This window comes from Taudactylus pleione, unplaced genomic scaffold, assembly GCF_031769625.1.
Source record: "Taudactylus pleione unplaced genomic scaffold, aTauple2 ptg000147l, whole genome shotgun sequence".
NCBI classification, from domain to species: domain Eukaryota; kingdom Metazoa; phylum Chordata; class Amphibia; order Anura; family Myobatrachidae; genus Taudactylus; species Taudactylus pleione.
Genome location: NW_028284549.1, coordinates 5,006,374 through 5,029,234, shown reverse-complemented (window position 1 = coordinate 5,029,234; position 22,861 = coordinate 5,006,374). Strand labels below are relative to the sequence as shown.

The 22,861-nt window shown below is 47.3% G+C and overlaps 1 protein-coding gene across 1 annotated transcript; it reads left to right on the top strand.

Moving 5' to 3' along the window:
* The first annotated feature begins 3,647 nt into the window (after positions 1 to 3,647).
* LOC148522331 (ADP-ribosylhydrolase ARH1-like) lies at positions 3,648 to 21,760 on the top strand. Its single transcript, XM_088474141.1, has 4 exons — positions 3,648 to 3,794; positions 12,634 to 12,979; positions 17,856 to 18,216; positions 20,217 to 21,760. Exons 1-4 carry the CDS (start codon positions 3,693 to 3,695, stop codon positions 20,602 to 20,604), a joined length of 1,197 nt encoding a protein of 398 aa, XP_088330267.1. The 5' UTR covers positions 3,648 to 3,692; the 3' UTR covers positions 20,605 to 21,760.
* Positions 21,761 to 22,861: the final 1,101 nt, after the last annotated feature.

Sequence of the window (22,861 nt, the reverse complement as noted above, 5' to 3'; positions counted from 1 at the left end):
AAAGTTTATGCTGTTAAAATGTAGCGCTGGGAGTATGTCCTGCACGAACCCCCGTGTGTTGCAGGTTCACTTGGTGTATTGACTACTAGGGTAGTGCGACCTGTGCAATGGCCAGGGCACCGCAGGGCAGGGGGCGCTGTGGCCTGTCAATTTTCCTGTTTATAATCATTCTCACTTGTAGCTTCCTCTTCATATATCACCACCATCTCCTGGCCGCCCAAGGAGTACCCCTATATCTTCCCTGGGCCATCCCCATGAAGCCATGACCCTTTTTCAGGTGCACTATCTTATGTCCCTATTTAAAAAATGGGGGGGGGGCGCCACTGCTCTCTCTGGCACAGGGCACCAAAAAGTTAGATGTGGGCTCTTGGATGGTGTGGAGCAGAGCGCATGGACCGGGTCTCAAGCAGCTAAATAGATATGCTGTACCGATCTCCCATCAGCCGGCAGCGAGGGCTCCTGGTCGTGGCACAGCTGTAGTGGGAGCCGCGTGCCGACCAGCTGGTGTAGGTGGCTGGCAATAATAGGCTCCTCGGTCCGTTGCTCCGTGCTGTTAAGAAACTGTGCTGTTGAGCCAATTTACTTGCGACGGGGCAGCGGGTTGTTGCACAGTCTCTCCGGTGCTGGACTGAGGACTGCCGATGTTTATTTAGAATAAGCGTTAATCACAGAAAAGTTTCACAGTGTTACCCCTCCAGTGTAGGAGCGTTTCCCTGTGAGACAGCTTCATCAGAGGCAGCATCCTTAATTTTGTAGGCAGACTCAGTGGCTCCCCCTCGATCCTGTCGCCCTAGACAGCTGCCTAATGGTAGAGCCAGCCCTAATCACATATATACCCCTAAGGAGTAACCATCTAGGTTTTCAGCCTGTTACAGCATTAGTGTAACACATGCAGAGTGAAGTCTGCTATAAGAGAGCGCCAACCAATCAGCAACAGCTGCACAACATTACAAGTACAGTACATCAATGACTGGGAGTCCCTCTACTTTGGGGACACTTGTGAGAGAACAAGCAGAACCCAGATGACAGTGGGCAATGGAACCCAGCGATACACCACAGCCCCATCAGGTCGTGGTTACCACTGAGAACTGTACCATATACTCTGCTGTGTTGTTTCAGGGCCTGATTTAGAGATGTACGCTAACCTGATGGTTAGCGCACATCTCCGATGGTGGGAGGACTGCGCATGCGCAGGAGGTGTACTGTGCATGCGCAGCCCTCCGACTGTGAGTCCGCTCGCAGTGTCTCCCAGCCGCAGCCTGATTGACAGGCTGCTGCGTTTGGGAAGCGGAGCGGGGGCGTTCCCTGGCAGCATTCACAGAAACCGGGGCATGTCGCCCCCATTTTCCGGGAGGGAGGAGGCCAGAGTCTGAGTGGGTGAGCGCAGACTTCCTGGCCTCGCAAGCTGCCAGGACCCGGGCCTGGCTGCGGGAAGCTTTAGCTCCCGCAGCCTGGTCGAAGGAACATAGTCAACAATCGCAACCGATTGTCGCGATTGTCCAATGGTGACCCCAGGCTGTGACCTCGCAACTGCAGCGAGGAGGTGTCTGACACCTCCTTCTGTATATGCATTTTAAATGGACGGAATGGCACAGCCACTTGTGTAAAAAAAAAGAGGCAGAAGCTCTTCTACCAAATCATGCAGCTGTGTTACCCTGTAATTCTGTTACTATGTATGGCACTGATGCTGAATAGCGGCCAGTGAGTAGGCCCAAGTGACTGTAGTGCCAGGGACCAAGGGCTATGCTGGGAGAGCATAGCCGATTGTGGATGCTAGGCACTGCCGAGGACTGACTGCTAAGCACAAGGATTGCTGGGACCTTTTATGTTCATTTATTTATTTTTCTGTATGTACCTGTTTGTATCTTATATCATTGCTTTGCATGGTGCAGCAGAACTTTGTGAACCCTATAAATACAAGCTAATAATAATTATTTATTATTTATTACCAGTTATTTACAAGTAAGTCTATCACGGTTGGCATTTATACATAGCAGGGAACGGGAAAAATAAGAGAGGGGTCAAACGCACAGGAATTATTGAGTTACTGGACAGGTTGTATACACAATATACAGTCAGGTGCATAAATATTGGGACATTGACAGAATTTTTATATTTTGGCCTCTATTCACCACCACAATGGCTTCGAAATGAAACAAACAAGATGTGCTTTAACTGCAGACTTTCAGATTTAATTTGAGGGTAATTACATTCAAATCAGGTGAACGGTGTAGGAATTACAACGGTTTATATATGTGCCTCCCACTTTTTAAGGGGCCAAAAGTAATGGGTCAAACTAAACAATCCTAAATCTAACTTTCACTTTCTACCTGACTGTAGAAATGTTACAGGCAAAAGAAGGTGCTCCCTGGCAGAGCCGTAGCTAGACTTTTTGGTGCCCTGTGCCAGAAAGAGCATTGGCGCCCCCCTCATTTTTCAAAGGGACATAATGCACCTAAAAAAGGGCCATGGCTTCATGGGGAAGGGCCAGGGAAGAGATGGGAGAGGCCAGGAGATGCTGGGGACAAAATAAGAGGAAGCTACAAGCAAGAATGATAATAAACAGAAGTTTGACAGGCCCAAACAGCGCCCCCTGACCTGTGGTGCCCTGTGCGATGGCACCGGCAGCACTACCCTAGCTACGGCCCTGCTCCCTGAAGTACAAACCAGTCAGTTTCTATCTGCCACGGTCTAATGCATTTGTTTCACTGATGTATCGGTGTTGGATACAGGCTGCCCCATGGCTGTCTACATAAGAAAGCTCTCACAGGCAGGGCCCTCCACACTCTTGAGCTCACCTGCACTTTCCATATCTCCAGTGCTCCCCAATCGGCACCTGCTAATCCTCTCGGTCTGCTCTCCCAGGGCACTGGGCCAATGACTGTCATATATACTATCTGTCATTCAGTTGTATAGGGGATCATTTAATTAGGTGCAGGGTTTACCCCACAGCTAATTAAACGCACTGCCTGATTGCATTAGCTGCAGGAACCCCCGTGCTAAGCACCAGAGGGGGGGGGGGGACTTTTCTCTGCAGCCTCAGGAGCTGTGAGAAAAAATCTGCGCTAAAATTCAGACACTGCGTGATAACCCAGCACTTTGCGCAGAATCTATGGATTAGTGCGCATTAACCCATGGTTTACCGCCCAGGGAAAATGCCAATCAATTGAATAGCTTGGGGTGTAAATCCAGGAGCGTTTCTCTGAGCGGAAAACTCTGTGAGTAGTTGCACAGAGTTATCAATGGTTGCTTTTTCCCTTTTTAAATATATATTGAATTATTTGTGTTTTCTACTGTAATTTGCCTGTATGGTACAACAGACATTGTGGCACCATTTAAAACAACAACAACAACAACAACAACAACAACAACAACGTAGGGGACATTTTAATTAAGAAAAATATATTAAAGCATAGAAATATAATCATGGAACAGGGGATTTTTTGTCTACTGTAGCTTTTATAACAATTGGTAAAAATATTTTTTTATTATTTTATTTTTAAATATGAAAACGCCCCATTATAGGAAAGAAAGTTCATCCTCTCTGCAATCTAATCCCGGGCATGAAGGCGTTAAACTCAGAGTAGACAACGGCAACAGTAACTATAGTAGCTACAATGTCTCACGTTGCCAGCACGTCCCTCCTGCAGCCACCAGGGGGCGCTGTGTAAACCAGGCTGATTCATCATGTAATGATGACAGCGCGGTTCTGGGGCCGGCCAGGCACAGTGACTCCTGCTGCTTTCATTTTCTATATGGGTCCCGTCACAGACAGAGTCACCAACTTGTTCTTGGTAAGTACTTTATATTAGACCCTAGGGCTGTGTACTTGTTGCACAGCCCAGGTGATCACATTCCCCACCATATGTCCTCAGGGCACAATAATAATTATACACAGCCCAGCAGCACAGTTACTCGGATGGAATGCCTTATGCTGCGCTGCATGTTGTATACGATGTATAGGCTTGTATATAAGGGATGGCTTATTTTAATTTTAATACTATTTTCTATTATACGCCAAGCGTTAGGACACCCCCGGGCTGTGCTCAGTGACCCAGCATTGCAGGGCAGGGCAGCATTATAGGGCAGGGTAGGGCAGCTTTATAGGGCAGAGCACAGCCCAGCAATATAGGGCAGGGCAGGGCAGCATTATAGGGCAGAGCAGGGCAGCATTATAGGGCAGGGCAGCATTATAGGGCAGAGCACAGCCCAGCATTATAGGGCAGGGCAGGGCAGCATTATAGGGCAGAGCACAGCCCAGCATTATAGGGCAGGAGAGGGCAGCATTATAGGGCAGGAGAGGGCAGCATTATAGGGCAGGAGAGGGCAGCATTATAGGGCAGGAGAGGGCAGCATTATAGGGCAGAGCACAGCCCAGCATTATAGGGCAGGGCAGCATTATAGGGCAGAGCACAGCCCAGCATTATAGGGCAGGAGAGGGCAGCATTATAGGGCAGAGCACAGCCCAGCATTATAGGGCAGGGCAGCATTATAGGGCAGAGTACAGCCCAGCATTATAGGGCAGGAGAGGGCAGCATTATAGGGCAGAGCACAGCCCAGCATTATAGGGCAGGGCAGCATTATAGGGCAGAGTACAGCCCAGCATTATAGGGCAGGAGAGGGCAGCATTATAGGGCAGGGCAGCATTATAGGGCAGAGTACAGCCCAGCATTATAGGGCAGGAGAGGGCAGCATTATAGGGCAGAGCACAGCCCAGCATTATAGGGCAGGGCAGCATTATAGGGCAGCTTTATAGGGCAGGGCCTGTGCAATCTGCAGCTAGAAATGAATGACCTAACACTGTAAACACTGTAGAAGAAACCACGGTCAACAAAGTCTCCCATGAACAGGTACTTTGTTTCCTGGGCATCTCCCCCAACCCTGAACAGCTCCTTTAGGTCATAGAATTGGCCGCTCATTTCATTTCATTTCTAGTCTGCAGGTAGAAATGAATGTTTCACTTTCTTCTCACTGCAGCAGGAATCCCAGCTGGTGGAATGACTTGTGTGAGTGAGTGCAGGGGTCAGGATACATAGATAATGTAGCCTCTAGTAGCTAAGCTAAGTGTATGTACTGAAGCTGGGAAACAGCCATAAATACCAGCTATAGGGGCCTGCTCATCATTACATAATTATCATTCGTGATAATTATGTTTTGAACTCACTGCGAGTTCAAAGAATCGTTCGGAGGTATTCATCTTGTCTCACTGCCTTAAGAGATCTATTTACTAAGCAGTGTTTGGAGACAGAGTGAAAAGTGATAAGGTACCAGCCAATCAGCTCCCAAGTGCCATCTCACAGGCTGTGTTTGAAAAATGACAGTTGGGAGCTGATTGGCTGGCACCTTATCACTTTTCACTCTGTCTCCAAACACTGCTTAGTAACTAGACCCAAAAGTATCACTTCCAAACAGCTGCTCTTTTTGCGGAGTCAGCTTTTCGGAATAGTGGTACATTTCTCTAAGCCCTCTCTGCAGCCTCTGCCTGTCTCCACGCATCCTGCCCGCAGCCCCTGCTCAATTTCTCCCCCTCTCCCTATCCGCAGACACTGCTCCGAGTCTCCCCTTCCCCACCGGTATCTGTCCCACACCAAACCCGGCCCCACCTTCCCCTCCCCCCTCCCCCCGCGGGTGTCCGATGAGGCCCCATGTAAACAGCAGCCTGTGAAGATTACTGGGGGCTGAACGCCATCTTAGAGTGGCGCCCAGTAACACCATCAAGTTCCGGAAAAAAAATGCTTTTTCGGAACTCAAATGGCCCTGACACTTATTTTTAACAAAAGTATGTGCAAATGTTAATGTGCAGTGATGATGAATAGGCCTCATACAGGGGTATTCAATATGGAACGTATACCTCGCTGTCGAAGTTTACGTTGCATATCGGAGATTTTCCTGGGATAAAGTATCGGGCGCGCACCCGCTTTATCCCCGTATTCAATATGAAAGCTACGAAAACGGGACCCGGCGAAGTAGGATCGGCGAAAAAAACAAAATTTGCCTGGAATAAATTGTAGGACCCCCCTAAAACTGTAAAAACATGGGGGATCACTATGGGTACCCCCATTTTTGCCTGCAAATGAAAGTCGGGGATTTAAATAGCTGCGGGAGGTGTTTTTTTTCCCGACATTGAAGAAGTGATGCAGAAGAGCACTTAGGTTTTTTTTTTTTTTTCATTTTTTTAAGTGGTCCCATCAAATTTGGGGTACATGAAAATGGGTTCTAGCATATTTTTATGTCCCTAAAGTAATTTTTTAAAAATTCTGCAACTATGCACCTGCCGCTAATAGCCTATGCTAGAATACACCTGCCGCTAATAGCCTATGCTAGAATACACCTGCCGCTAATAGCCTATGCTAGAATACACCTGCCGCTAATAGCCTATGCTAGAATACACCTGCCGCTAATAGCCTATGCTAGAATACACCTGCCGCTAATAGCCTATGCTAGAATACACCTGCCGCTAATAGCCTATGCTAGAATACACCTGCCGCTAATAGCCTATGCTAGAATACACCTGCCGCTAATAGCCTATGCTAGAATACACCTGCCGCATACTTGCAGAATAGCCCTGAACCTATCTAAACACTTTTTTCCTTATTTTTTTTTTCCACCACAATTTTTAAATACATTTTTTGGGGTGTCCCTATTTTTTTTTTGACACAGTTATTTTTAAAATGTCATTCCCAGGGGTGCAGGCTATTTTTTTTAAGCCTGCACCCCTAAACCCCAATTCTGCACTTTTTTTCGCCACCTATTCAGTGGTGAAAAGTTATCCCCGTTTTTTTTCAAAGACTTTTCGAACCTGTGAAAAGTCTTTGAAATTGAATACGGTGTAAAACCAAAACCTCCGATAATGACGCCATAGGTGCGAAAACATCGCAAAAACTGAGTTTTCGCTCCATATTGAATACCCCTAATAGAGTTGGAAATGTAACATTCACGGAAAGATTGCTTGTCTTTTTCTTATACTTATCTTTGTATACAAAGGGGCGTATTTACTAAAGTGAGAATTTTTAGAAGTGGAGATGTTGCCCATAGCAACCAATCAGGTTCTAGCTATTATCTTCTAGAAGGTGCTAGTTAGATGTTAAGCAGAATCTGATTGGTTGCTATGGGCAACATTTCCACTTCTAAAAACTCTCACGTTAGTAGTAAATATACCCCTAAGAGTGGTATTTTTACCCAAGTTGCCAGGTAGTGTGGTCTGCACTGCAGGTTCCCCCCATTACTCTCACTGTATCCTGGCCGCAAACTTGTTTCATTATTATTATCCTTTATTTATATGGCGTCACAAGGGTTCCGCAGCGCCTGCATTATATGGCACTTCCCCACAAGACCACACCCCTTTTTCGGTTGCACGCCTTTAGTGCGCAGATAGTACCTTGCTTGCAGTGGGGTGGGGGCCCCATAGCATATTGTTGCACCTGGCCCCAACCACGGCCGGATTAATGGGGGCACGACAGGGGTGGTCGTCACTGGGTCCCCACACGTAAAGAGCCCCCACACCCATCGGGGGTAAAGTGGGCCGGAGGAGACGGAACCAGTTCCGCCTCTTCTGGCCCACCTCAGCCTGGCGCCGCAGGGAGGCTCCATTTGCAAGGCGCCCGTTGAGATTTTGTAACCAGCAGGCGCCCGTCTACCTACACGCAGCGCCAGCTGGAGCTCACTCGTAAGCTCCGGCTCCCACAATGCACTATGGGAGAGACGTCATGACGTCTCTCCCATAGTGCAGAGGAGCAGCCAAGCAGACTGAACGGCAGTGGATGCGGGAGCGTGGCTAAAGGTAAGTATTAGGGTTTTTTTTGTGCAAGCGGCTTTATTCTTGGGGGCATTACTATTGGGTGCTCTACTACTTGGGGGTGGGGCGTTACTACAGGGGGCACTACTACAGAGGGAGCATTACTATTGGGGGCATTACTACAGGGGGCATTTATACAGAGGGCACTACTACAGGGGGGCATTACTATTGGGGGCACTAACCCCAGGTGGGGACACTACCACAGGGGGCACTACTATTGGGGGTACTACTATTGGGGGCATTACTATTGGGGTCTCTATTACTTGGGGCACTACTACAGGGAGCATTACTACTGGGGGGGCTTATATACAGGGAGCATTACTATTGGGGGCACTACTACAGGGGCGTTACTACTGGGGGGGCATATATACATGGAGCATTACTATTGGGGGCATATATACAGGGAGCATTACTATTGGGGGCACTTGCACAGGGGGCACTACTAATGGGGGTATTGCATAGGGGGCACTACTATTGGGTGCACTGCATAAAGGGCACAATTACTGTGGGCACTGACACTACTGGGGTCACTGCATAAGGGGCACCACTACTGTGGGCTCTGCATAAGGTTCCCATTGCGCATACCCCAAGTTCGTCCGCATTTAATAGGGGCCCCCACATGTTTGTTGCCCAGGGGCCCCCACAGACCTTCATCTGGCCCTGGGCCCACCACTCACTAGTTCTGCCATTGCTCTGACAGGGCTGTTTATTGAGGTGTCCGTGTGCATTTTTACTTCTGGGCCCCGGCAGACTGTCAGCTCATTGATTCTGGACAGGTGCCGGGTGCTGCTCTGTCTCCTCTCCGGCTCTCCCCTGTGTTATCTGCCTGCGTGTGACTTATTACGTCACACGCACAGAGAGCGGGATAGCCGCAAAGATAGACGTTGAGGGTCGCTGCTGCCCAAAGTGGATACTAGAATAGAAGGTGAGGTGCGCCTACTGCCTTTGATTTTATTGGGGGAAGGGGGAGGTGGTGTAGGTGTGGGGTTTGTGGCGCCTGCCAGTGTATGGGGGAGGGGGCAGGGTGCTTTGGGCCGGCAACACCCCTCCCCCTCCTCACACTGGCATTGCACCTTTACTGATTTCAGCTTTTACCTACATTCACCTGACACAATTGTGTGGTCACCGATGGTGCGTGTGCAATCCGGGGGTGTGGGGGGGTTAAACTTGGTACATCAGTTACTGTAGACATAAGTCCTTATCTGTAATATCTGTAATATCCTCATATCTAAAAATGTTCCAGTCCTGGGACGGGGGGGGATTAGGCCAGGGCCGAAACTAGGATATCTGTCACCCGGTGCAAGGCAGCAATTTTGCGCCCCCTCCCTTCCCGTCCCTGGATTTTGTCCTTGCTCCTCCATAAGGCAGTACACTAGTCAAACATCCCTGGTATAGCGACTTATTCCACACACCATAATGCCCATTACACATTATGCCACACACTGCAATGCCTATTACCAAAGTGCCACTTAGATATTTGCCCGACACCATTTTGTGCCCCACAGTAAGGCTTCTAATTACTTTAAAATTACCTGCTCGTTGTAAGGGATTCCATGCTCGTTGCCCGTTGGTTCCATGCTCGTTGCCCGTTGGTTCCATGCTCGTTGCCCGTTGGTTTCATGCTCGTTGCCAGGGGGTTTCATGCTCGTTGCCAGGGGGTTTCATGCTCGTTGCCAGGGGGTTTCACGCTCGTTGCTATGGGGTTTATGCTCATTGCTATGGGGTTTATGCTCGTTGCCAGGGGTTACATGCTCATTGCCATGGGCTTTATGCTCGGTGCCAGGGGTTACATGCTCATTGCCAGGGGTTACATGCTCATTGCCATGGGGTTTATGCTCGTTGCCACGGGCTACATGCTCGTTGCCATGGGGTTTATGCTCGTTGCCATGGGGTCTATGCTTGTTGCCAAGGGTTACATGCTCATTGCCAGGGGTTACATACTCGTTGCCATGGAGTTTATGCTCGTTGCCAGGGGGTTTCACGGGAGAAGATGCAGCTTTCAGCATCTACTCCCAACACTTGCGCTGACCTAACAGACACTAGAGGTCCAGTCGGACCTCTAGTGTCTGTCTCCTCCTCGGCGGCGGCCATTTTTGGATGGCCGTTTTCAGCAGAGTCCATGCGGACGGCTAGTCCGCAAGGACTCTGCTGAAATTGGCCATCCAAAAATGGCCACCGCAAAGGAGGAGAGAGACACTAGAGGACCAGTAAGGACCTCTAGCATCTGTCTCCTCCTTGGCGGTGGCCATTTTTGGATGGCCGTTTTCGGAATCTGCAGCCCCAAAGCCACGCGAGTATGCTTTTTTTCACCCCCTGCATTCCAGCACCCGGTGCACGTGCACCTCTAGCCCCCCTCCTAGTTGCGGCCCTGATTAGACATACACTGACTGATTGGTGGGGTGGGCGGGATTTGGCAAATGCAGACTGACTGGGGGGGAATTGTTTTGAGGAAGGGTGGCCCCAAATTGGTATCTTCCTTAGGGCCCCATGAGGCCTAAATCCGCCTCTGACAGACAATAACCAGACACTGTGCCAGGAGGGGACACCGGCCGGAGCTGTGATAGCAGAGTGAGGACACTGCATGTGTCTCAGTCAGTAGGAGCAGGGCTTATTATAGCCGTACATAAGCCCAGTGTGACCACAAGTGCTTAGAGGACACGAGGATTTCAAAGTGAACTCCCAACTCCGCCTGTTCTGGGCTCCAATGAAGAGGATGGTGTTTACAGTTCTGCCAGTTATTGTAAGCTCTTCTGTCAAATGCATATTGGATCATGTCTTCCTGTACAATGTATAGGGCAGGATTAGGCAACATTTGACTCTCTGGCTATTCTGGAATTCCCAGTGCCGGCATTGTCTGCTGGAAATGGAAGAACCACAATAAATGGAAAGTCAGAGGTTATTTACTTATGGCTTAGTTTGTGATACTGTATGTTTTAGCTTTTAGTGTTTATTTGTTTAGTGTTTTGTAAGTACACTTATATATTGCGGTTACTGCGGACTGTTCTGTGTCTACCTGGTGTGTGCGTGTGTATAAATATGTGTGTGTGTATATTATACAGTATTGCTCATTACATATGTCGGAATTACATATGGCCGTATTGTTACTGTACAGTTACAATGTATTCTCTGTAGCTGCCCTCTTATGTTGCTGTCCTCTATATGTCAAGAAGATAACTTCCCTGATGTTTGAGCTGCATGAATAGTATATAGATATTTTGAATTAATTATACTATCTACAGGACTATATCGCACACAGCTATACATCTCATAGCTACAAATAAGGACAGCACACGACCTTGTTTTGAATCAATTTATTGATTATGTCTATATAATCTTTCACATATAATTTTCTATTTCTCACTCTATGTATATTTCTTCTTTATGGTTTTAATATTTCGCTTATGAAGCCCTATTTATGGGTATAACTATGTTAATTACTTAATGAATTAAATATATTAGCCATATACTGGCATTAAAATAATATACCAATACCCGATTGCTCGTTATAATACTATATAAAATAAAAATAAAAAGATATTAAAATAATTATAATACTGAAATTTTTTTTAAAGATGTTTAATAAAATGATTATAATTTAATTTTCAAAGAGGGTTTGAGTGCAATCAACTTGTAGTTGATTCCTACTTTTCTTCCAATATCTATATATCTCTATACATCAGAAGTTGGACCTACAGATTAGCAGTTACCTGTATGATGGGTTATTGTCTGTTTGCATTTGTATATTAGTAAATGGTCCACAGGACAAATCAGGCCAGGGGGCTTATGCTGAGGAGTAGCGTGTAGCCAGGGCGCCCGGATCACGTGCGTGCTATGGCTCCCCCTTCAACTGTTCCAGGGCGGAGGCGGGTCCATATGGGATTAAAGCAAAGAGAAATAAAAATAAAGATTAGAAGCAGCCTCCTGTAGTAGTGCCCATATGCAATACCCCTTGTAATGGTGCCCATATGCGGTGCCCCCTGTTATGGTGCCCCTGTAGTTCTGCCCCCCCATACTGTGCCTCCTGTAGTAGTGCCCATATGCAGTTCCCCCCATATGTAATGCCCCCTGTTGTGCCTATATGCAGTGCCCCCAGTAGTTGTGCCCCTTAAAGTAGTGCCCCTGTAGTTCTGCCCCCCATACTGTGCCCCCTTTACTACTGCCCATATGCAGTTCCCTCTGTACTGGTGCCCATATGTAATGCCCCCTGTTGTGCTGCCCATATGCAGTGCCCCCTGTAGTTGTGCCCTTATGCACTGCCCCCTGTATAGGTGCCCATATGCAGTGCCCCCAGTAGTTGTGCCCCTGTAGTTCTGCCCCCATACTGTGCCCCCTGTAGTAGTGCCCATATGCAGTTCCCCCCTGTAGTGGTGCCCATATGCATTGCCCCCTGTAGTGGTGCCCTTATGCAGTGCCCCCTGTATAGGTGCCCATATGCAGTGCCCCCTGTAGTTGTGCTCCTTAAAGTAGTGCCCCTGTAGTTGTGCCCCCCATACTGTGCCCCCTGTAGTAGTGCCCATATGCAGTTCCCCCCTGTAGTGGTGCCCATATGCAGTGCCCCCTGTTGTGGTGCCTATATGCAGTGCCCCCTGTCGTGGTGCCCTTATGCAGTTCCCCTGTATAGGTGCCCATATGCAGTACCCCCAGTAGTGCCCCTGTAGTTCTGTGTCATTGTCCCCCCTGTAGTTCTGCCCTCCTGCAGTATAACATATACATACAGATGTGTCCTCATATTCCTAGGGCCTGATTCAGAGGTGGGAGTCCAGTGCTGTGAGGCAGTAATGCTAACCACTGTGCTAACTGTGCTCCCCAATATAATGTTTTCTCTTTCTGTTTTCTAGCTGCTGATTGCAGGATTGTCCTTCAGGGGCAACATGTGCTCGGGACTAGCGGAAAACTATGTGGCCAGCATGGTCCTCAGCGCGACTGGTGACGCCCTGGGATATAAAAACAGAAACTGGGAGTTCTGTAGGAGCGGAACCAAGATCCATTCTGAACTGGCCGAGCTGAAAGGAGTAGAGAATATCAATGTGGAACACTGGATAGTGAGTGATGATACCGTGATGCACATCGCCACGGCGGAGGCGTTGGTGGAAGCAGGGAAAGATATAGAGCCGGCCAACTTGTATCCACTGCTAGCGAAGAAGTACAAAGAGTGTATGGATGACATGGATGGAAGAACTCCCGGTAATGCTGATATAAGTATATAACCTTATTACATAACTGTGTCCTCTATCAGACGCTTCTAAATATTGACTGAGTGCTGTGCGGTTAGCTCCAGGTAAGGGATTCGGTACAGGAGGTCACCAGTGATGATGTCATCAGTCACTATATCAGCCTCACTATGCCGGCATCGGGATCCCGGCTCGGGGGATATGCTTCTTTGAACATTTGACCCGCCCAGGTGTTATAACTTTAAACAAGGCTCATAGCGACATGCTTATGTTATATCTCCCGCATACGGTAAGAAGTTCCTCACCTGTGTCAGAATCCCGGTGTCATCACTGTAGACCGCTTGACCGTATACCCGGGTACAGTTCTAACTCTGCTGCCCTGGAGCATCCAGATATCAGACTTCATTTGGGAACATTTACATTTGTTTGGTTTATGTATCACAGTACTACACCTTTCAGACCAAAAAGCTAATTACCGGGTCAAGCGTTTCTACCCGGTAATTTGCTGATCAACACAGGTATTTTTTTCTGGTTAAAAACCAGGGTCGGAGACCCGGCATTTTCGACCCGGGTTGACCCTTTCAGACAGAAAAAGGACCCGTGTTGATCAGCAAATTACTGGGTAGAAATGCTTGACCAGGTAATTTGCTTTTCTGTCTGAAAGGGGGTTCAGGCTGGGACCGGCAAAATGGCCCAGCATTCAAATGCCAGGAAAAAGCCGGATTTTTGGAGAAATTCTGTCTACACGGGGTATGCATAATCAAATTGACTGTTAGTAAATTATCTTTTTGAATAGAAGCACTGTGGTCAATTTTGTGGGGATGGTGGTCCTATTTTGGTGGATTTTATATGTAACCAAAATCAACTTTTAGTAAATTTACCCCCTGATCGTTAATGTTGGCTAGTAAACATAAATGTTTCCAAATCTTGTATCCAGGTGTCTGTGTCTCGTTAGGTGCTTTTCTCTATTCTCTATACTTCTACTGACTTTCCGGTACTTTATAGAGAATAATTATTTACATAAACAAAAGACAAAAAAAATTCCCCTCAGCCCAGGTAGCGATTTTATAGACATGTCAAAAACAGGAAATAAGATTATGTAAATCACACACAGGGAATGATAGGATGATGTGACTCACACACAGGGAATGATAGGATGACACGAGTCACACACAGGGAATGATAGGATGATGTGAGTCACACACAAGGAATGATAGAATGATGGGAGTCACACACAAGGAATGATAGGATGACACGAGTCACACACAGGGAATGATAGGATGATGTGAGTCACACACAAGGAATGATAGGATGATGTAAATCACACACAGGGAATGATAGGATGACACGAGTCACACACAGGGAATGATAGGATGATGTGACTCACACACAGGGAATGATAGGATGACACGAGTCACACACAGGGAATGATAGGATGATGTGACTCACACACAGGGAATGATAGGATGACACGAGTCACACACAGGCAATGATAGGATGATGTGAGTCACACACAAGGAATGATAGGATGACGTGACTCACACACTGGGAATGATAGGATGATGTGACTCACACACAGGGAATGATAGGATGACACGAGTCACACACAGGGAATGATAGGATGATGTCAGTCACACACAAGGAATGATGGGAGTCACACACAAGGAATGATAGGATGATATGAGTCACACACAAGGAATTATAGAATGATGGGAGTCACACACACACACAGCTGCGGCGGTGGGGCTTCCCAACCCCCCGATTTGACCACACGCGGGTCATTTCGGCCCACCAGTGGAACAGCGGGACAGTACTGTCCCGCTGAAAATGGGATGTTGGGGAAGGGTGTGCCCTCTATGGGTGGCGCCCCTGTTCGACCGCTCAGGTCGAACACCCCTAGAGCCGACCCTGGTTCCATGCAGGTAATGATAGGATGACACGAGTCACATGCAGGGAATAATAGGATGATGTGAGTCACACACAGGGAATGATAGGATGATGTGAGTCACACACAGGGAATGATAGGATGATGTGAGTCACACAAAGGGAATGATAGGGTGGCATGAGTTACATGCAGGTAATGATAGGATGACACGAGTCACACGCAGGAAATGATAGGATGATGTGAGTGACACGCAGTAAATGATAGGATGATGTGAGTCACACACTGGGAATAATAGGATGATGTGATTCACACACAGGGAATGATGGAATGATGTGAGTCACACACAGGGAATGATAGGATGATGTGAGTCACACACAGGGAATGATAGGATGATGTGAGTCACACACTGGGAATAATAGGGTGATGTGATTCACACACAGGGGATGATGTGAGTCACACACAGGGAATGATAGGATGATGTGAGTCACACACAGGGAATGATAGGATGGCATCAGTTACATGCAGGTAATGATAGGATGACACGAGTCACACGCAGGAAATTATAGGATGACGAGTCACACACTGGGAATGATAGAATGACGAGTCACACACTGGGAATGATAGAATGACGAGTCACACACTGGGAATGATAGAATGACGAGTCACACACTGGGAATGATAGAATGACGAGTCACACACTGGGAATGATAGAATGACGAGTCACACACTGGGAATGATAGAATGACGAGTCACACCCTGGGAATGATAGAATGACGAGTCACACACTGGGAATGATAGAATGACGAGTCACACACTGGGAATGATAGAATGACGAGTCACACACTGGGAATGATAGAATGACGAGTCACACCCTGGGAATGATAGAATGACGAGTCACACACTGGGAAAGATAGAATGACGAGTCACACACTGGGAAAGATAGGACGCACACATACACACAGAATCTGTGATAAGTTTTTGGACCTATGTGTTTTCGTTGCTGAGATGGCAAAAACGTGCTACTTGTCATGGATTCTTTTTCGGATTCTGCTGGGGTCCTGAAAAGAAATCCCAGATAATAGCTGTGGCCGGGCTGACTTCGGTGCTAATTGGACAGCCCGGGGGCATTGTAATTACCGCAGCTAATTGAATTCCCCACAAAGTATTTACTCCATTTTATTTTTTTAAACTTAGTTGTGCTCACTTTATACATCCCACAATACATCTGTGTATGATTGTTTATGACCCGTCTCGATATATGGCTTTTGTATCTTATAGGATGGTTCTAGATCTTACAGAATAGATCAAGCCTCAGGTTCCTCACCGTCATCATCATAGTAGCGCCGTCATCCTGATTATTGGTTACTAGAGTTTAAGTAGAGGTTAAGTAAAGGAAAACGTCATATTATCGTATGTTTAAATCCTGACTTCTGTAAGTTTTATAAATTGAACACTGGTCGTCCTCCAGACAGCTAAGGATTGGAAAATAGACATCTGACAATAGCTCAAATATCATAACTTACCTTGCGGGTAATGCAAATCCCTGTACAAAGATTTGAACATACTTACCAAAGAATTGAAAGTGTGTGGAGTTTGTGTGTTCTAACCGTCCTTGTGTGAGTTTCCCTCGGGTGTTTCCTCCCACAATCCAAAAATATACTAGCAGGTTAATAGGCCCCCCCGACAAAAATGAACCCTAGTTTCTATGTGTGTACATGTGGTACGGAACTGGCTGAATGGCAAAATGTTTCCCCGTTAATGTTCTGCGGAATATGTGTGCGCTATATAAATAGCTGGTAATAAATATTGGCAGGGGAGGTGAGGGCCCCAAAAAGTGGAAAGTAGGTAAATTTGGGTTGCATCTATAAGACAGTCGTTATTGCACATTGCTAAATATAAATGTTTACATTAACTCTTCTGTCTTTTGTGCCTAAAGAAAAGGAAATATATCAGAGGAACATTGTCAATGTTCTCACAACAAACTCATCTCCGTGGTAATAAACGCGTCCAGGGATGGACTGGGGCTGTATATTAGCCCTGGCAGTCCACCCTGTGCACGCGCTTTAGGCGCTTGCGCTCGCAAGGAGGGCGGTCGCTGGGGTGATGCGGCAGCCGGTCGGTGTATGCGCGGCACCTTGACACTGTATTTTTTACGAAAAATACTGTGATAAGGCTGCGGAGGGGATTCGCAGGGACAGAGCTTTATCGCTAGCTCTGTCCCTGCAAGGGATTTTTAATAAATCCCTGTGATATTGCCTGAATTCGCAATGCGGTAATATCACACTACAATCTGCATTTTGTAGTAATTAAAGCCCATAGTGAATCCGGCGGCGGGGAGTGGAGGGCGGGGACACTTCCGCCCTCCTCGAGCCGGCCCGAGGCCAACGGCCCTTCTGGAATTTACTAGAAGTGCCAGATGGCCAATCCAGCCCTGAACGTATCTGGATCCTTCTCCTTGGTGGAGCCCTGGGAACGGCATGATGATGATGTCGCTGTTTTTTCCCCCCAAGTCTTCTATATTTGTGTAGAACATAACTCCACCAAATGCCAGTGCAGCGTTACAGGATATGGGGGTGTAACAGTGCGCACCAATAAGACACAACCATAGAGTTACCGGCATCCTATGGATCCTGCCTCCAACACCTATTCTTACTATTGGCAAAAAGGTGACATTTGTGAACGCTATAATACATTATTCCGGGTTCCTCCTATTTTGTATTACAGTTTGCAGTTCTTGGGGCTCAGTTATGGGGTAGGAGTAGGACAGAAAAATCTTAATGTGCAAAAAGTATTTCTGCTGTAGTAGAATGCTCTCTGTATTGTGTATCAGTCACTGATATGCTCTCTGTATTGTACATCAGTGACCACTTCCACTCTCACATCTTGCAACCAGTTATGCCATTATTTCCAGTCGCTATAATAAGAAATCGCAATCCTTATTTACACCTATGCCTGTTATTTACTAATCCAGCTGTCTGTACTGATAATATCTGCCTGTATACAGGTGGGACCTGCATGTCCAATGCTGACAGACTGAACCCTGAGACCCCAGACGGATGGATGATCCCATTTGAGAAATCTGCGGGAGGATGTGGCGCAGCCATGCGAGCCATGTGCATTGGGCTGAGGTTTCCGCGCCCAGAACAACTGTCTGACCTGATCAGAGTCAGCATAGAGAGCGGGAGGATGACTCATCACCATCCCACGGGGTATCTTGGCTCGTTGGCGTCTGCGCTTTTTACCTCTTGCGCCATAAATCGCAAACCTCCACATGAGTGGGGCAAGGAATTACTGGCTACCCTGCCCAAAGCACAGGCCTATGTCGTAGAAGCCGGCCGGGATGTAGCGGAAAATAAGGATGCATGGTAAGCTTACTTGTATAAATGTATTTTTAGTGTGTTAAGTAAGATAAGGTACAAAGTATTCATTACATTTGCAATGTATGTTTCTGCAAAGTTTTATATATATATATATATTTTTTTCTTTTTTATATTACAATGACGTGTGTTTGTATATAATGCTGCCCATCCACTAGCAGACCATAGAAACGACAGCACGATTACGACATTATAATCGTGCACTTGTTTCTTTGGCTGTGATGTGACTACACCGAACGAGCAGTCGTTCATTGCAGGCTCATCAATCATCTGGCAACATGCTGAACCAGGTTGACCAGCGTGTTTGCCCGATGATTGATTTCGGCAATGACCCGCGCGCGCATCGCTGGTCGTTTCTGACTTTAAAGTGCCCGATTTGCGGATGATTTGCAAGCGATTGCACGATGACGACGTCGTTATCGTGCAATCGCCCGTCAAAACCTTCTAGTGGATGGGCAGCTTTAGTGATGTTTAGTGGTGTGTCTGACATTCTGTTGTTATGGAAATTCATGTAATGGTGACTCGTCGTCCCACCCAAAAAATAAACAAATAATACTGAGTGATTGCCCAGCGAGGCTGTAACAGTTCACACAAAGCAGACGGAATGCATTTAAATAGAGAGACGGAATGCATTTTATATGAAAGTAGTTAATTAAACCCCCGAGTCTGTTGGTCTGCCTCCGGACAATTAGGGGTTAATGTTTCGGTGACATAATGTGGGATGGGGTTAGGAGAGTTTTTTCAGAATATGGAATTGTGTTTGGGGAGGGGTTTCGGGCCTCCCTCCCTTGGGTTGTTTGGTGGCGGGAAAGAACGGTAGCAGTCGCCATCTGTCTTTGCAGCTTGAGGTGCTCTCCCTTCCAATACATGGCTTAGGCTGATTCTACCCTATAGGGGGTCACCGGCAACCACCTAACCAGGTGGGCCTTATGTTGTGTTAGTGGGGTGGGAGGTGGATACCTTGGGGGTGGTAATGGACTGGCTGCTCGCCTCCCATTTGGAAGATCTGAGTGAGTGTGCAGATGGTGATATTGCTTAGTGGGGCCGTTCTTTCTGCGCCACCATACTGTGTCTATCCTTTCTCCTACCTTTACTTAGTTAAAACCTAAAAATAGGTTAAATACTTAAATAGTTTATAAATTCAATAAAGCTGACCTTCCTTTCCCCTTAAGTCTCTGTGTCTTTATTTCATTGTGGTTAAGGTTTAAGATGTTTTAGTCATGCCGGTAGGAGGGAGCACATATCAGACGATGGGGAGTTTAGTAAGTTTTGTCATCTGCGTAGGTGCCATTTTGTGTAGGTGAGAGTGGATGTTTCTCAGACAAAGTTGGTCTCCAGGAAAATGGCTGACAGAAGTATGTTTTGCATGTGAAAACGATAATTAGTGTTTCAGTGAGAGCACAGGAAATCAAAAAGATCTGCGAAGACCCTTTTTTTTTCTACAACCCTGATAGAAACTCCATCTCCAAGGCAACCAGCACTGAGATTCATTATCAGATGTGATATCTGTGCCCCTGACTGTGACCTGTACGCAATGATTTGTGTGTATCTGGTGTGTGTTATCAGTGTTACCTGTGTGAAGTGATCAGTTGTGTGATGACCAGGTGACCCGTGGATCAGGTGTGTGGTGATGCGGTGTCCTGTGTATAGTGATTAGGTGCTATATGTACATGTTACCTGTGTAAATACACCACACTCACTGAAGACACAGATACCTGAAAATCATCGCCATAAGGGGGATCCATAGGAGTTTGGGGGGCAAAAAGATCCATGTGCTGATTAAAAGATTTTTGCCTTGGCGATGCCAAAACCTTTTTGTTCCCTAATAAGTGTACCTTTACCTGCTAGGAATGTGACAGTTCGTATTGCCCCTTCTCCCTCTGTCTCATGTGTATGTATATATATATTTTTTTGACCATTTTAAAAGCTTCACTGTAACCTAAGAGGACCACTATGTTCTGATCTGCCATCTTATTTGCGTCCTACAGGTCTTACTTTGAGACGAAGTGGAGATCTTACCTCACACAACGGGGTATTATGGATGGAAAGTCTCAGCCGAAGTTCCCTGAGAAGTACGGTGTTGAGGAACGAGACAAGTTTTATACTTCGCTCAGCTACGACGGGTGGGGAGGAGCCAGCGGGCATGATGCTCCCATGATTGCCTATGATGCCATCCTTGGCTCTGGCAACAACTGGACGGAACTCTCTCACCGGGCTTTTTTCCACGGTGGAGATAGCGATTCCACTGCTGCCATTGCGGCCGCCTGGTGGGGAGCCATGTATGGATTCAAGGATGTCCCCAAAGCCAACTACAAGAAGCTAGAATACAGAGAGAGACTCACGAAGCTCGGCAGTGACCTCTATCACCTCACATAGATCATGGACCTTATCTTGCGCCTTCCTCTCGTCCTATCTATGTAGTATGGCGCGTTCTGTTATTCTCTATGCACTATGTTATGCACTATGACCTGCTGAATTTATAACATGCCGCAATGCTCTAATACAAAGATGTTATTTTTTCCTTCACATCCGAACACTTTGCTCTCAATGGGAACAGTGTATTTAGGTGTTTCGTTAATGCCTTTTCCGAGTAGTGCATTATGGGCCTTATTCAGCGATGGACGGAATTGCAGAGCCGCATACAAGCAGCTGTGCAATTTCATCCGACTAAAATACTAATGCAGCAGGAGGTGTGTAGGAAACAGACGCCTCCTTGCTGCATCTGCGACCGGAGCTCGCAGCCTGGGATCACCACCGCAACCCTTGTGACCATCGGTCGCATTGGATGCTCCTTTGGCCAGACTGCGGAAGCTGAACCTTACTGCAGCCTGTCCAGGTCCTGGTCACTTGCGAGGCCAGGAAATCTGCATCCACCGCTGCAGACCCAGCCTCGTTCCTCCCGGAAAACAGGGGTGACATGGCCACGTTTACGGAAACGGCGGCCAGCCACGTCCCTGCAATTATGCTGCGGCTTGGGCTAGCAGACATCTCTGAATCAGGACCTGTGTTTGTACAGGCTTTCAAGATTCGGATGGATCTGGTCATGCACAAATAAATGCAAATGGGTTAAAAAAAATTAAAAATTCACACAAAATTAGGAGCCCTTAATCAGGCTCAAGTGACCCGGCCACTGACAGGAGGAATATCTGCATCTTCTATAATAAAACTACTTTGCTGCCTTGCACTGATAAATATGATGCGCGACTTTTGTACGTCTGTGTCCGAGCCTGAATCTGTATACGTAGTGCTGCGATGCAGCGGCCGGGACTTTTCATCACGCCAAGTCCCGTTGTGCTTCATCTGCGACTTTTTTTTTGGGTGGTCCTACGCAGTTCAGATTTGTGTATTTTATGCTAATATTATGCTAAACAGATCGGCATACACCCAACCAAGCGCCAGTCCCTTCATGTGCACCCGTCCTGAGCCTCGGAATCTTTTATCTATAAACACTGAAATCTTTGATGGGTAGAACAGAATGCAAAGTCCAGAAATTACAGTCATGTATATTAATAAAAGAATACTGAATATAGTTCATGCAGTGTAAACAAGTTCTCTGATTTTAAATTGATAAAATGTAAATTATGTTTTGGTCACATTTCTTTCCAGAATAGCTGCTTCTGTAGTATAGTACAGGGCCTGATTCAGAGATGTATGCAAATCCGATGGTCTGTGTACAACCTGTGATTGTTGGGGGTCTGCACATGTTCAGAACGGGTCCTGCGTGATCGCCCACAGTCCCCCCTTAGCCACGGCCTGATTGGCATGCTGTGGCATTTAGGGGCCGGACACAAGGACTGTTGTACAAAGCGGGGACATCTCGTTCCGATGGTCAGGCTGAGTAAGGTTCATCTTACACAGCCTGGCCGAGGGCTGCGACCATTACGCTGGTGTTCCGATGCTACGTCTTTCAGATTGAAGATGCTGACAGGAGGCCTCTTTTTCCTACAGACACCTCCTGCTGCATTAGAATACGAGTTGGACGGTATCGCGCAGCTGCTTCCCTGCGGCTGTGCGATACCGTCCATCTATGAAGGAGTCCCTCTGTCTGGCCAGGATTTCACTATCTCTTGTTCAGCTTTTCACTACTATATAGGATAATGAACTGAGGGCCTGGTTCAGCAAAGCACGTTAGTGCACTGGTGAACGCAGATTCCCGATGTTCGGGAATTTGCGAAGGCACATGACCCGTTCTACGCATGTGCAGGCTAGGGTTAGGTTTAGTCACTAGGGGGGAGGTTAGGGTTAGACACCGCCCCAGGATGGTTAGGTTTAGGGTGCGGGGAGGGGGGCTAGGTTTAGGCACTAACGGGGGGAGGTTAGGGTTAGACATCCCCAGGAGGGTTAGATTTAGGTTGCGGGGAGGGGGGTTAGGTTTAGGCACTAAGGGGGGGAGGTTAGGGTTAGACCCCTCCCCAGGAGGGTTAGGTGTAGGGTGCGGGGAGGGGGGTTAGGCACTAACGGGGGGAGTTTAGGGTTAGGCACTAGGGGGGAGGTTAAGGTTAGGCACCCCTAAGGGAGGGTTAGGGGGGGGAGAGGGGTAGGGATAGTATACTTACCTGAGCTGTCTGGATTTTCAACCATCGGGCTGCCGGCGTCTAATTCATACTGATTCCGAGTAATAGTTCTTTTTTTT